General features: G+C 39.3%; 1 protein-coding gene across 1 annotated transcript; it reads right to left on the reverse strand.

Moving 5' to 3' along the window:
• Positions 1-7,356: 7,356 nt before the first annotated feature.
• Positions 7,357-10,444, reverse strand: LOC122668185 (WAT1-related protein At1g25270-like). The gene is made up of 7 exons (XM_043864779.1): positions 10,274-10,444; positions 9,879-9,941; positions 8,736-8,852; positions 8,340-8,589; positions 8,065-8,223; positions 7,796-7,947; positions 7,357-7,645 (listed from the first exon to the last, which is right to left on the reverse strand). Exons 1-7 carry the CDS (start codon positions 10,423-10,425, stop codon positions 7,357-7,359), a joined length of 1,182 nt encoding a protein of 393 aa, XP_043720714.1. The 5' UTR covers positions 10,426-10,444.
• Between the last annotated feature and the right edge of the window lie 2,609 nt (positions 10,445-13,053).

Below are 13,053 nucleotides of genomic sequence, written 5' to 3' on the forward strand. Positions count from 1 at the left end.
AGATTTTGATAACCATAATTCTGGTTCTTAATTGGATCCAAGCACTATATTACGTAAAATTCTAAAATTTTACTTGATACAATAACCAAATTTTCATTTTACACTTTAAATAGTTAAAAGGGGAATTTTATGATGTACACTTTAACATGGTATAATAGAATCTTATATACTCTCATCATATTGACCGTCAGATGAAATAAATAAATTTCAACTGTTCTTTTCGGTTGTCGATTCAACACCCACCATCCAAGTTTAATACAATCTTATATACCACCATCATTTTAAGCTTTAAATAGACCATGATGGTTGAGTCCGGATCCTCTACTTCCACCTGCCCGTATTTCCATGTGCGCCCTGCACACAATGGGCATGCAAAGACTGCCTGATCCCTGCCTGAGCCTCTTGCCCGAGCGGGGGTAAGGCGGTCTTTGTGCACCCCATTATGTTTAGGGTGCACATGGAAGTAGGGGCAGGCGAAAGTAGAGGATGTGGATATATGATGGTTCCGGTTCAAAAAAAAAAAAAAAAAAACTCCTCCTAATTGATCTTTCAGTTTTAGAACCGTTTGGAAACACATCCTAAAACTGATCCGTATAGAAGCAGATTGGACCATTTTGCCCTCAAATTTGAAAAAAGAAATCAACTTTTGAAATATTTTACCCTCAATAGACACTAACACCACTGTTCCGTATCAGTATCATATCAATGTAAGTATCGACCGTTACACAGATACGATACGAATACTTAATAGCATGGTTGACATTTGAGACTTGAATAATGCTTGTTATTAATAAGTGAGGTCTTTTTAGAATTATCTTTGTTCCAGAATATGACTCATGCTGCCTATCACCCACAAACCAACTAGAAATTAACACCCTAATATATTGGTTTTTTTTTTTTTTTTTTTTTTTAAAGTTATATATATATATATATATATATATTCTATAATCTACAAAAATAAGTTGATTTTAATTGGGATAAGGGATAAGTGTCTGTGTTAAAGTAAATGTGCCTTTTTACGAGGGGTGTAAATGAACAGCCGAAATCCGTTTCCGAATCCGTTTAGCACTATTCGAATCCGTCCAAAAGCTAAACGGATGCGGATACGAAAATATAGCTATCTGAAAAACTATATTTACATGTAAATGAATAAAATATCCGATCCGTATCTGTTTACCACTATCCGAATCCGTCCACTAGCTAATCGGATGCAGATGCAGATGCAGATATAGCACTGTCTGAGCCGAATCTGATCCGTTTACAACCCTACTTTTTACGTAAAAACCAAAAAAAAAAAAAATATAGTTTAAAGTAAATGTGCCATTATATTGTGATTTTATTGCTATAATCTCCAACGTGTTCATTAAAAACTTGAAAAATTTTTACAATGCCTCCGATCAAATTCGAGAATAACTGAGTCTGTCTGCCGCCCTAAATAAATTTTTGCTTGTCCTATGCTCGGGGCTGTGGATGTCAAACCCAAGCTCAAGTTGGGCTGTTAATGGGCTAGTTTAAGGGGTATAAATTTTTGACCCAGCCCAATTATTAAATGTGTTGGATTTAAGCATAAGACGTTTAATAATCGAGCGATCTCGATGTGAGGTCCTAGCCCGTTGGGCACCCGTCTGGACTAATCAATTCCAGGCCCAGTTATAGCTTGACCCATTTAAGATTTTTTAAAATTCTCATTTTACCCTAAGATACATTTTCTATTAATATCGGTATCAAAATGTGTGAGAAGATGTACAAATTGGTTATATGTGCGACTAAATTTATGTGGCACATCAACACAATTACGTGAATTAGATGTTGCAATAAACCAGAACTATTTCGTAGAATATGCGAGAACAGGGTATCCCATGGTTCGTTCTATCTTTCCATAATATATAAGGTTGTCAAAGTTCAGTAGCGAAGCCATATATGATTGTTAAAGTTCATTAGTGAAGTACCCATTAAGAGAATGATGAAACTATGCTTAAATTTGTGACTTCACAAGTGGAAGACTACATCCCTGAATTCCACACTTGTTAGAGTGTCTCTAGCTACCATATAACAATTGATCAAGATTAAATATAACTAAGCATGAAATTATTAGAATCCATTTAATAAAGGATAAATTATAGATCACCCCTTGGTTTTCAATTGAAATTCAGATCACTCGTTTAAAAAACTCAAATCAGCCCTTCTACAGTAACGGTGTTAGTCTGCTGTTAGTTGTTGCAGATGAAAGGACTATTTTACCCTTCTATTAAAATATTAAAAATAAATTTACAATAGTACCCTTCTTTCATCTTCAACCTAAAATACCCCACCCTTTCATACAACTCCGCTGGCAGCGCCACCACCACCGCTGGGAACAGTAACAAATCACTTCAAACCGGAATTCCTTCTCTACAAACTTTGATCGCATCACATAGAGTTCCAAAACCAGGGGAGGGGGAGAGGAACAAATAACATGCCCTAGAGCCGAGAAATCCGTGATGAGAGGGTTAGGGGGAGATAGGGATTTAGGGTTTTCAAAATCATCACAATCGTTGAATCTACATTGGGGAAATTGGGTCTAGAGAAGTGAACGTAATCGAAGAGAAGATGATCGACCTGGGTCTGACTGGAATCGTAGCAGGAGTTGTCAACGCAGGCAGACAGTATTACGGTTTTGCTGTTGTAGCTCTTGCGGTGGTGGCTCCTACAATCGATGGTGTTTCTCGGAACGATTCGAGAGCCGACCAAAGATGCAGACATAGAAGGTTCTGGTTACCCATCTCCGTCCATGCCGCAGCGGAATCACCCATCTCCGCCTACATGAGGAACCTCCAGAGCAACCATTGGAAAAGCTTTTGAACTCTGGATTCCAGATGTATTCCCATCTGTGCCCATCAAAGATGATCTAACCAACACCTTATATATCCAGATGAATTATCACTTCTAGTTTGGGGTATGAATAAGGAGCCCATCTGATTTTCTAGTAGAAAACAAAAACCAGAGGAATTGGAATAGAAAAATCCCCAACAAGTACAGTTTGAGCAAAGATGTTGGCAGTAAGAAAAATTCACATAGTTAATTGGATTTTAGAAAATATTTTCGAAGTACCTCAAGCCGGCACCTAGACTTGTGTACAATACCGTTGTCGATGAATTCGAATGAACACCACCGGTGCCATTTCTTGATGAATTAAAAATTACATGTAGAAGCCAAGGAATGGGATTTATCTAATGGCAAGCAACCTTGTCTGCTATCTTGATTAATGCTGCGAAACCCAGCAGGACATGAACAAACACCTAGCCTGATCCGGCGGAAGCTGTGCACAACCCAATTGAGCCACAGATGTAAGGAATTTGACAACGCGATGTCTCCGTTATAGTTTCTGATGTCTCCGTCGCCTCTGCCATTTGGGAAGCTTCCATCACCGTGGTCGCCAAATCACCACCACCATTGCCGCAGCGGCGATGTCTCCGTCACAATTTCTTCTCTTTCTTCTCTCCGGAGATTCTTCTTCTTGAGATTGAGTTGCAGGTCATGGGAGGAAGAGAGTGGTGTGAGGAACAGAATCAATTGTGGGGTTTTTAGATTCAAGGGTAAAATAGTAACTCAATACTGGTCAAGCGTAATTTAGGGATTTAAATTTATTTAATTGGTTAACATCATCATTTAACAGCATAAAATTAATGGTAGAGATTAATTTAACATTTTGGGGTCTAAACCAAGGGGTGATCTACAATTTACCCTTTGATAAATGATCCGTTAAGGCCCATTTATAGACACAGTTTAGAATTGAACAAGCCTGTACTCCGGTTAAAGCTCAATTCTAGTGGCCCGAGTCCATCCAGGCCTAGGCCGATTAGTGAAATTGACGATCACGATACAGGTATTGACATTGGTGAAGCCTGGTAAGGCACGATTGAAGCCAACTACGATGTTACGATTTCCTACAGTCTTGGTCTCACATGTTACGCTAATGATGCATTAATATGACGGGGCCCCATTTACTACTTATTAGTAAGCTTTACACCTGATGCCTCAGCGGGCGAGTTTGGATCTGCTATCCACATGGGGACGGGTGGGAACAGATCTGAACCCTCCATGGGGGTGTGAGATCCACCTCTAGGGTGCGGGACCCACTACCCATGTGGGTAGCTGATCCGGATTCCAATGGGCTCAGCCTCACAACGGAAAACGTGAACTAGAAAATCATTCCAAGAATCAAAAGATTCCATCATTTTCACTTGGATTGATTTGTTTAATTTCACGTGTCACTTGCTTGTTCGTTTGGTCCCGTTGGCAGTTGTTGAGTTGGTTCTTCCGAACAACTCAGATCGTCTACGGCGCAGTTGTCCATAGAGGCCCGTGCAGCGTAGACTGGACCGCATGCGGAATGACCGCTTCACCCCTGCTCGGGCAAGGTGTTTGGGCAGGGGTAAGGTGGTTTTTGTGTGCACCACTCAATCTATGCCGCACAAGCCGCTACGGGCAGCGCGTCGTAGGGGATCTGGATCCTCTTCCTGAGCGGCCCCGTCAAGAGATGATATACATATTTATGGGGTCTATTTTTGTTGATTTTGTTTAGGCTTTAAAATACTTTCTTAGTACATATTGGTTTAGTAAGGGACTATCTACTTCTGTAGGTTTAATTCTATTTGGAGAAAGTTTTCCTCCACTCATACATAGAGGCGGTTCTACCTTCTCTCATCCACCGTGGGTGGAGGATAGCGCAATCTAGTGACGGCTATGGACCGGGAAAATTGAGAAAGATAGGAATCGTCACAAAATTGTAGGGGGAAATTCTCTTGAACTCCAAAAACTAAGGTCTCAAATTTTAATTCAACTTTCACTATTTCATGGGCATAGCTCTAATTACATACTTAAAAGAAAAATAAACCCCTAATCTCGAACCCTATTGCTATCGATCCAACGATTGAGAAAGAAAGATCAAAGACAAAAAAATGAAAAAAAAAAATTCAAGACAACCTTAATCGGCTAGGTTTCTGTGTCAAAAAAAAGAAAAATAAAAAATCGTCGAGGTTTCTTGTTACAAATAAAATGCAAAAATAGAAAATAATAGCTGTAAAGATACTCTCCTCTTAGCTTAGATAATATTTCAGACTTAAAGTGAAGATGGTGGAATGCCAAAGACCGTGAGCATTGGGGCCTTCCAATCTTAATTGGGATCCAGAAATCAAAGGCTTCCTTAGATAGAACAAGGACGGCCACCTTGCCTAGGAATTAAAAAAATCATAAAATACTTATAAACTTTCCAAAACCCCGGATATACGTTGACCCAGATACTTGCTTGCTTGCTTGCCATCGGTTTAGGCTTCTTGGAGGCTGAGTTAGCCTCCACTAGAGGGTGTGTAGTTGAGGGAACCACCTGGGTTATGATCGCCTTGTTGACCTTTTAGAAGGCTGAGTCAGCCTCCATTTTGCTATTTTTTTAATTGTCCTTTATTATATTCCAAAGAATTATTTTAAGATATGGCCATAAGAGTATAAAAGGGTTTTTAATAATAATAATAAAAAGTTATCATTGTTGTTCATATTTTTCAATTATAAATTTGAAATGACAGTCTTACTGTTTATTTTTAAAAAAAAATTATGCATAATAGTAAATTATATTTAGTATTATATTTGAATATAAAAAAAAGAAAGAAAACATGAGTAAACCCGATTAAATTATATTTCCACAAAATCAAGCACCAACAAAATTTTGTCTCCTTGTAAAACTGATTTTAGGACCAGATCAACAATAGATTTGATCGTTTAGATAGACCATTAGATGAGAAATAAGTTTGCTTGTGTTGGGCTAAGGATTGGGGATCTCATACCCATGCTCAAGTTGGATAGTGGTGGAGCTTGCCTTGCTTGATTTTGGTTTGCTATCTCTCCAATCGAATTTTTATCTTCTCTTGTTATAGTACGGTGCTGTAATACATCGTGTGGCGACTGCAGAGGCCATGTGCACCATGTAGGACCCATTGTATCACATGGCCTCTGCATCATCGTACGATGTAGTATAACACCATGCTGTAACAGGAGATGATAACGATTCCCCTCCAGCCCACCCAATCCCAATAGTGCCCACAATTTCCAAGCTTCTATAGGTTTCTCTTTCCCTTTGTTTCTCTCTCTCTCTCTCTCTCTCTTTTTGGCTGATATCGGGTTGGGCGGTTGTAAAGTATCTTGGTAGAGGGGTGGCAATTTCTAGTCTGAACCAGTTAAACCAATCAAAACTGAACACTTCAGTCTGAACCAATTCAAATTAACCAAAAATAGAAAAAAAAAAAAAAGGCAAACTGAATTGGTAGCAGCCCGATAAGAACCCGTTAAGCCAATCCACCCCCCCCCCCCCCAAAGGAAAAATAAAACATTACAAATTTGAATTAAATCATAAACTCACTTTGACTTAATGTGTGATTTCGATTTGATTTATTACCAGGACAAAACTAGTACAACCCAATTGAAATCGATCAATAAGTTAGGATTATTTTATGGTATATTTTTAAATTAATATTATCAAATGGACCTTTAAATTTATTGTCAAATCTTTTGTAAAATAGTATATGAGATAAGTAGTACCAATCAAAATTGAAAACTAAAAAAATAAGGATTTGACCTAACTCTCATGTCTTTGAGTCTTAATAATTATATAATATATAGAGTTAGAATGTGAATTTGTTCTTGTAGCATCGATTCGTAATTGATAGATCCAAAATCAGACTAGTAACTTATCGGTATATACTAAACTAGACCAATAAACTATTGAATGGATCGATTCCAATTCCTAACTGACCGGTTCCGATTCTAGTCCAAAATTGATATTCTTATCTTTAACAGCTCAGCAAGTCCATCTCGGAAGCAATGTCAAATATGTTCTCGTTTTTAATTCTTTTGAAAAATTGAATGTTGTTTTTCATTTTTTTTTGCCTGACTGGTGTGGGTGAGCCCTTTGACCGTTAGATGTCTTTTAGTCCTTGGTGGGGCTTGGTTGAGCAATTTTGTGGTATTTTATTATAATATTATCTAGTCTCAGATTCCCTAGATTTTTCTTTTCCTTTCGGGTTTTAACCAAAAAACTAATAAAATAAAGGTTCAACCAGGACAAGAAAGAAAGAAAAGTTCCTGAATAGTAGTAGTACATCTACTCAAAAAAAGGCCCGAATTCGGGGATCTTTACAGGTGCTAAAAATAACAATTATAAATGTTCTATGGTTGGTGATGGTACACCATCATCATTGCTTCAAAATATTATCACCCCCATGGCTATCTATGTACAGTGAACTCCACCGTTCGCACATAATCGTTGCTGCGCCGCACGATGCACACAGCAACACTCCCAATATTAGGGCGATAAAGATCCCTCTTTTATTCTTTTGCAATTGCTGCTGCTGCTGATACAACCTGGGAAGCTATATCCAAATTATGTGGAGCATCATTTGAGAAGTCAACTGTAGGATTGTTGTGGGTTGCAACATTGGTAGCGGGTGAAGAGGAGGGGTTGGTGGTAGAACTGACAACCACCTCCACCACCTCCATTTGTTCTGCTTCTCTGTTGCTTTTGGACGGCATAAGCTGAGACAACTTCTTCATCTCCTTCCCCTTCCCCCATAGCACTACATACAACCCCATCACTATCACTATTCCCCCCACCACGCTGCAAAAAAAAACATAAACAATTGTAAATAAAATTCACATCACCACAGTTACTTAATCCTTCCTAGTAAATTACTAATTGTAATAATTCTCCCAATCATAAACCCAAGGGTGCATTTAGGAATGCAAGAATAATGCATTTTTTTTTTACCTTCCTAAATGTAGCTTCTCGTTAAGGAGCAAGGAACTCATGATTGCCACCAACACAAGCACAAGAGGGTTGAAAACCGCTACGAATACTGGGCCCCTTACCCTTACACCCCATGCTATCATCGTAAACATCACCCCAGTTGCGAATATTCCCTACACCACCACAACATAATCCATTCACCTTGGTTAAGCTTCAAATCTTTAATCATTTATAAAAATAAAAATAAAAATCTCCATCACATTTAATCTATCAAAAATTTAATATAATACCGCATAAGTCACTGTCCAAAGCCTAATGTTCCATCCAAGCTTCCATTCCTCCCACTTCCTCTCTACGCATAGAGCGTAAATGACACTTTGTATTGAACCCATTATACACGTTAGAGCTGTGCTTGAGAAGTAGCATGGGTACCTCTCGTTCATCTTAGCCTGGAAATTAAGACAAAACAGACCCAAAAGGGAGGATGAAATTTCAATGTTAGTGGAGGATATTTTTGGTATTCGAATAATCCTATTAATATCGTTGCAATTAATTAAAATCAGACCTGAATAATCAACCAGAGTGCATAAACCAAACAACAACCAAGAGCCAGTAATGAGCCCAATACTTGATTACTAGACTGTGGGTGTGAAGCGTTTCCGCTCCCAAGCCCACGAGTAAGGTCAATATTGGTTGACCAACTGTTGATTTCGGCTCCTTTGTAGAAGGTCAACACCATTGCTCCTCCTATGCCTATGATAGTCCCCACCATTTTTGCTTTCCCAGCTAACGTCCGAATACCCAGCTTCTCTAGCCTTTGATTTGATTAATCAACCCCCCCCCCCATCAACAGTAATCATCGATCCATCAATATTTTATTTTAGGGAATTAAGAAACATGAAAAAGGAAAAACTCCTCTTAATAAACACACTCACGAGTCACGAGGGTCGAGTTTACCTACCCGATGGTCACAGCCATGATGTAGGTTAAGGCTGGAATAAGGTTTGTCATGGCCGCTGTAAATGTCACTGACGTTACCGTCAAGCTTGACAAGTAAAAGTTCTGAGACATCGTCCCCCTATCCACAGAAATGCAAGCCAAAAATAAATTATTGTACAAACATGTATTATGAAATTGAGAAAGTTTTTTAGCAAAATAATAGAATTTTTTTTTTTTTTGGTTGTTGTTGATAAGAATGCAAAGTAATTGATGAGAAATCTCATAAATTGGTGTGTCATCTGGGATTCAGATCCTCTATTGTCGAGCTGTCCAATAGGATCGTGTTGCCTAGACATGGTGAGGCGCACAATGACCGTCTTACACCCACTTGGATAAGGCGTTCGAACAGGGGTAAGGCAGTCATTGCACACCTCACCGTGTCTAGGAAGCATGGTCCTGTCGGGCAGCTTGGCAGTAGAGGATCCAAATTGGTATCATCTGGATCAACTCAAGAAGGGAAGAGAGTCCAGATCAACTACTCACATGGGGACGAGTAGAGATAGATCTGAACCCTTCATTGGGACATGGAACCATGAATTTTTTTCCTATGCGATTCCCTGATCGGTGCGATTCCCTAGTGCCTCTCACAAAAGGAGGGTGGACCTCACCCGGACAGAGTATTCGATCAAGTGCTTCGGGTGGGTCCCATCCCCTCTTGTGAGAGTACTAGGGAACCGCACCGATCAGAAACCGTAGACGATAATGATTCATGGAACCATACCCCACGGAAGGAGGGGGTCAGAACTGAAATTTTTTTTGCTCCTCATACGATACAAGTGTAGGCAAGAAGTCGAGCTTTGGTAAGATGGCAATACTAAGGTCTGACACGTGGGATTAACAATCAATCCACAAAGGAGCTTAGGAATCTTTAGATTAAAGCCTTTTTTCCTTTCCCATTTTCGAGAGTACGGCATCACGCATATCATAAATGCATTAATGGGCATCTCTAGTGTAACGCGTGAGTGCAATAAATATATAGTAATTATTAGTATTAACTCCCATGCATAAGAGATTCTAAGTTTTGATAGCCAAAAACAAAAAAAAGCTGCATCTGGTAAAAGAATGAGAGTTACCGCATAAAGAAGCTAGAAAAATGGAGACTAACCCAAATAAGCCGCAAAGAAATGCTTGGAAGGTGACCATCCACGTCAACTTTGGTCTTTTATTTCTGCAGGCAAAAACATGTTTGTTAGAAGAAAAGATTAATCATTCCCTACCCTAGGTAATTTTCTCAGGTTTTTTTTTTTCTCCCCCTCCCTCCTGAAAGGATAGCAATGCATGCAGGAGAACAAAACAAGGCTGGGTGGCCCTTACGTGCTATCATTAGCGCCGTACTAGTGAGTGAGGGATGGGGGTCACGCAGCCTGCAGGCAGCGATCCACCTCTTCATTTTATTTATTTCTCTTTTTTCTATCATCACAGTGGAGAGTGGAGAGGTGATAAGGTGTTAGGATTTTAAAATAATGGAAGAAGTTGAAATAAATAAAAATAACAATGAACCTTTCGACGAAGAAAGCAAGGGGAACCAAGAAAATGGTAGCGAAGATGCATCTGTAAGCGACTAAGATACGGAGGTTCATCCCATCCTTGGTTGCTAGCTTATAGAATACATTGAGCCCCGCAAAGATGGTCTGACCCAGGATCATAACCATCGCCGGTTTCCACCCACGTAGAAAGTTGCCGTGATCACAACCCATAATACGTGTATATCTATATATACAACGTCACCACGTAGAGAGAGAGAGAGAGAGAGAGAGAGAGAGAGAGAGTGAGAGATCTTCACTCTTAATCTACAAGACAGATTCCTAGGACGATGAAAGATTGTGAAAGAGAAAAGGATCAGAGTGTAGGAAGGTGTATGGGTGAGCTAAAAAGCAAGAGAAGAAGATCGACGTTTTCTCGCTGTATTTCACTTTGTTTTGAATGGAACTCCGATGAAATACATAATGGAGCATGCAATTCGTATTTATAGCCTATAACCGAAGAGAGAGAGAGAGAGATGGTCTCGTGTTGGGGGTCCAAAGTCCAAACACTAACAAAGAAAGAATATAAAGAGGAGGAGGCTAGGAAGGGGAAGGTTCTTGCAGCAGCAGCAGCAGCAGCAGCCCCATGAGAGAGAGAGAGAGAGAGAGAGAGAGAGAGAGAGAAAAGCTCTCCCTTACAGTGAGTGAGTGAGGGGTGTTGCGAGCTAATACTCAACGTCACCACTTACGTCTGCTTCACGCAGGTGTTACGTTGTTGTAGAGACGTGCGTGGGTCTCTGTGCGGTCCCAGTCCGACTCCAGTTCACGTTCACACGAGAGAGAAAGACTTACAGCCGCCACTCTGATGGGACTCACATGAGGTGGATTCCATCTTGACGGCTTCCTAAATCATTTTCTTACATTCACCGTACGTGACCGTCAGCCTAACAGAGTTTTTTTTAATCTTTACAATGTCCAACAGTGGATCTCCTGCAGGCATCCGTGACGGATTTTAATCCTCTCCATTTTCAGATTCATTATTTTCTATTATTTCTATCTTGAGAGTGCGACAAGTGACACTTTCAAATCCAACGGTCCACATTTGAAATCCACAAAATTAACAAAGAGTTCACTCTGGTTGGTATAACCCAGGGATTAACCAGGGTTGGTAACCAAACCCACCCTTAAAGCGTAGTTAACCCAAGGTCAAACTCAATCGTGCCATCTCTTTCTCTCTCTCATATTATCTTCATTCACTCAACCCTAACGGAGCACTCTTACGATTTCTCCTTTCATCCGCCGACGGCCCACCTCATCTTGTTGCTGAAACTTCAGGGGACGGAACACTCGTACGCATCTGCATTTTCAGGCGACGGCGCACCCTCTTCTTGCCGCTGCAACTTCAGGCGTTGGAGCCCTCTGTGTTTTTCAGGTGACGGTACACCCTCATCTTGCCGCTGCAACTTCAGGTAACTTCCGTTACCAAACCCTTTCCCCTGAATTTTTTTAATTAAAAGAAATCGTGAATGTGCGAAGTTCTTCTCCCCCAAAACCTGAGTTTAGTTCAAATGATATTTTTAAAGCATATTTAAAAGGAAATTAAATGTCTATGCAAATGAGAGACTTTGTTGTACATTGAGTTGCAGAATCATGCTCTCTTTCCAATATCTTTCTATTTATCTTTGTTCATATAAACAACTAGGGTCATGATTTGATTTGATTTGATTTGATTTTTCCTTATGTGGAGTTGGATTAGCCACAATGGGTTTTTATAATGGACTTCAACCAATGTCCTTAGGGCACTAGGATTGTTAATGGGCATCTTAGTTACCATTAGGAAAAAATGTAAGTAAATTATTTAACTTTCAGTACAGATTTTACTTGCAAATCTTGTTTTTCCATGTCTTTAACCCCAGCCCCACACCCAACCCCAAACAAGTTGAATATTGAATTTTTCTAATTCTTACAGTTTGTTGACATGATCATCCAATGACAGTTCATTTATAGACCAATCTAACTTTTCTATCTATTGATACAATGTTCTAACTAATGATATCTTCTGAAATAAGACAATTCACTGGTTTGCAAAATGAAAGAACAGAAACAGAGTACAGAATGCAACAAAATTGAGAACTAAGATTCTGATTCTCCACTAATTTTAGTCGAAATTGGATTGGATCAGAATCAAGAAGGACCGAGTTATAAAACCTTGATTCCTCTATCCATCCATCATTGAGAATTAAGATTGTTATAATGGTAACTCTTATTTCTGTTTTAGGTTAGCGGTTGGTTCGGGGTTCCAATACACACCCATCCAATTCCCTGGCCTAATCTATCATACCTAGGACATTTTTGTTTATTTATTTTTAAATTAGTTAAATAAATAACTTGAATGATAAGGGATGATTTTGTTGTAGGTGTGGAACATGTTGGAGGAGATATGTTTACAAGTATTCCAAAAGGAGATGCAATTTTTATGAAGGTATATGTCAAATTTAACATTATTAATTATTGCAAGCTTATCCTCTCGTAATACCTGAACTGCAGATGACCCTATGTTGTATTACAGATTGATAAGTTAAGAGTATTGAACTCGAACAAAATTTTGTGTCATAGTCATTTTACTGAAACCATTTATTATGAGAGGTATGTGAGTCTTTAGCTCAAAACGGAAGAGCAACTGGGGTTATAACCAGTAGATGGTGGTTCGACTCCCCCAAGACTCCTAATTTCTTTACGAGGGGATACAATATGTCCTTTCTTCATGTCAAATACTCTACATATCCTTGCTGATTAATTCATCTAATGTTTGGTTTT

This window comes from Telopea speciosissima, chromosome 7, assembly GCF_018873765.1.
Source record: "Telopea speciosissima isolate NSW1024214 ecotype Mountain lineage chromosome 7, Tspe_v1, whole genome shotgun sequence".
Lineage (NCBI taxonomy): Eukaryota > Viridiplantae > Streptophyta > Magnoliopsida > Proteales > Proteaceae > Telopea > Telopea speciosissima.

Bases quoted from the DNA above. Each gene is read 5' to 3' on its own strand.
- LOC122668185 (XM_043864779.1), bottom strand. From the start codon at position 10,425: ATGGTTATGATCCTGGGTCAGACCATCTTTGCGGGGCTCAATGTATTC. The intron at 8,853-9,878 runs GTTAGTCTCCAT...TTCTGTGGATAG, and splicing joins TTTCTTTGCGGCTTATTTGG to GGGGACGATGTCTCAGAACT. The intron at 8,224-8,339 runs GTCTGATTTTAA...CTTAATTTCCAG, and splicing joins CACTCTGGTTGATTATTCAG to GCTAAGATGAACGAGAGGTA.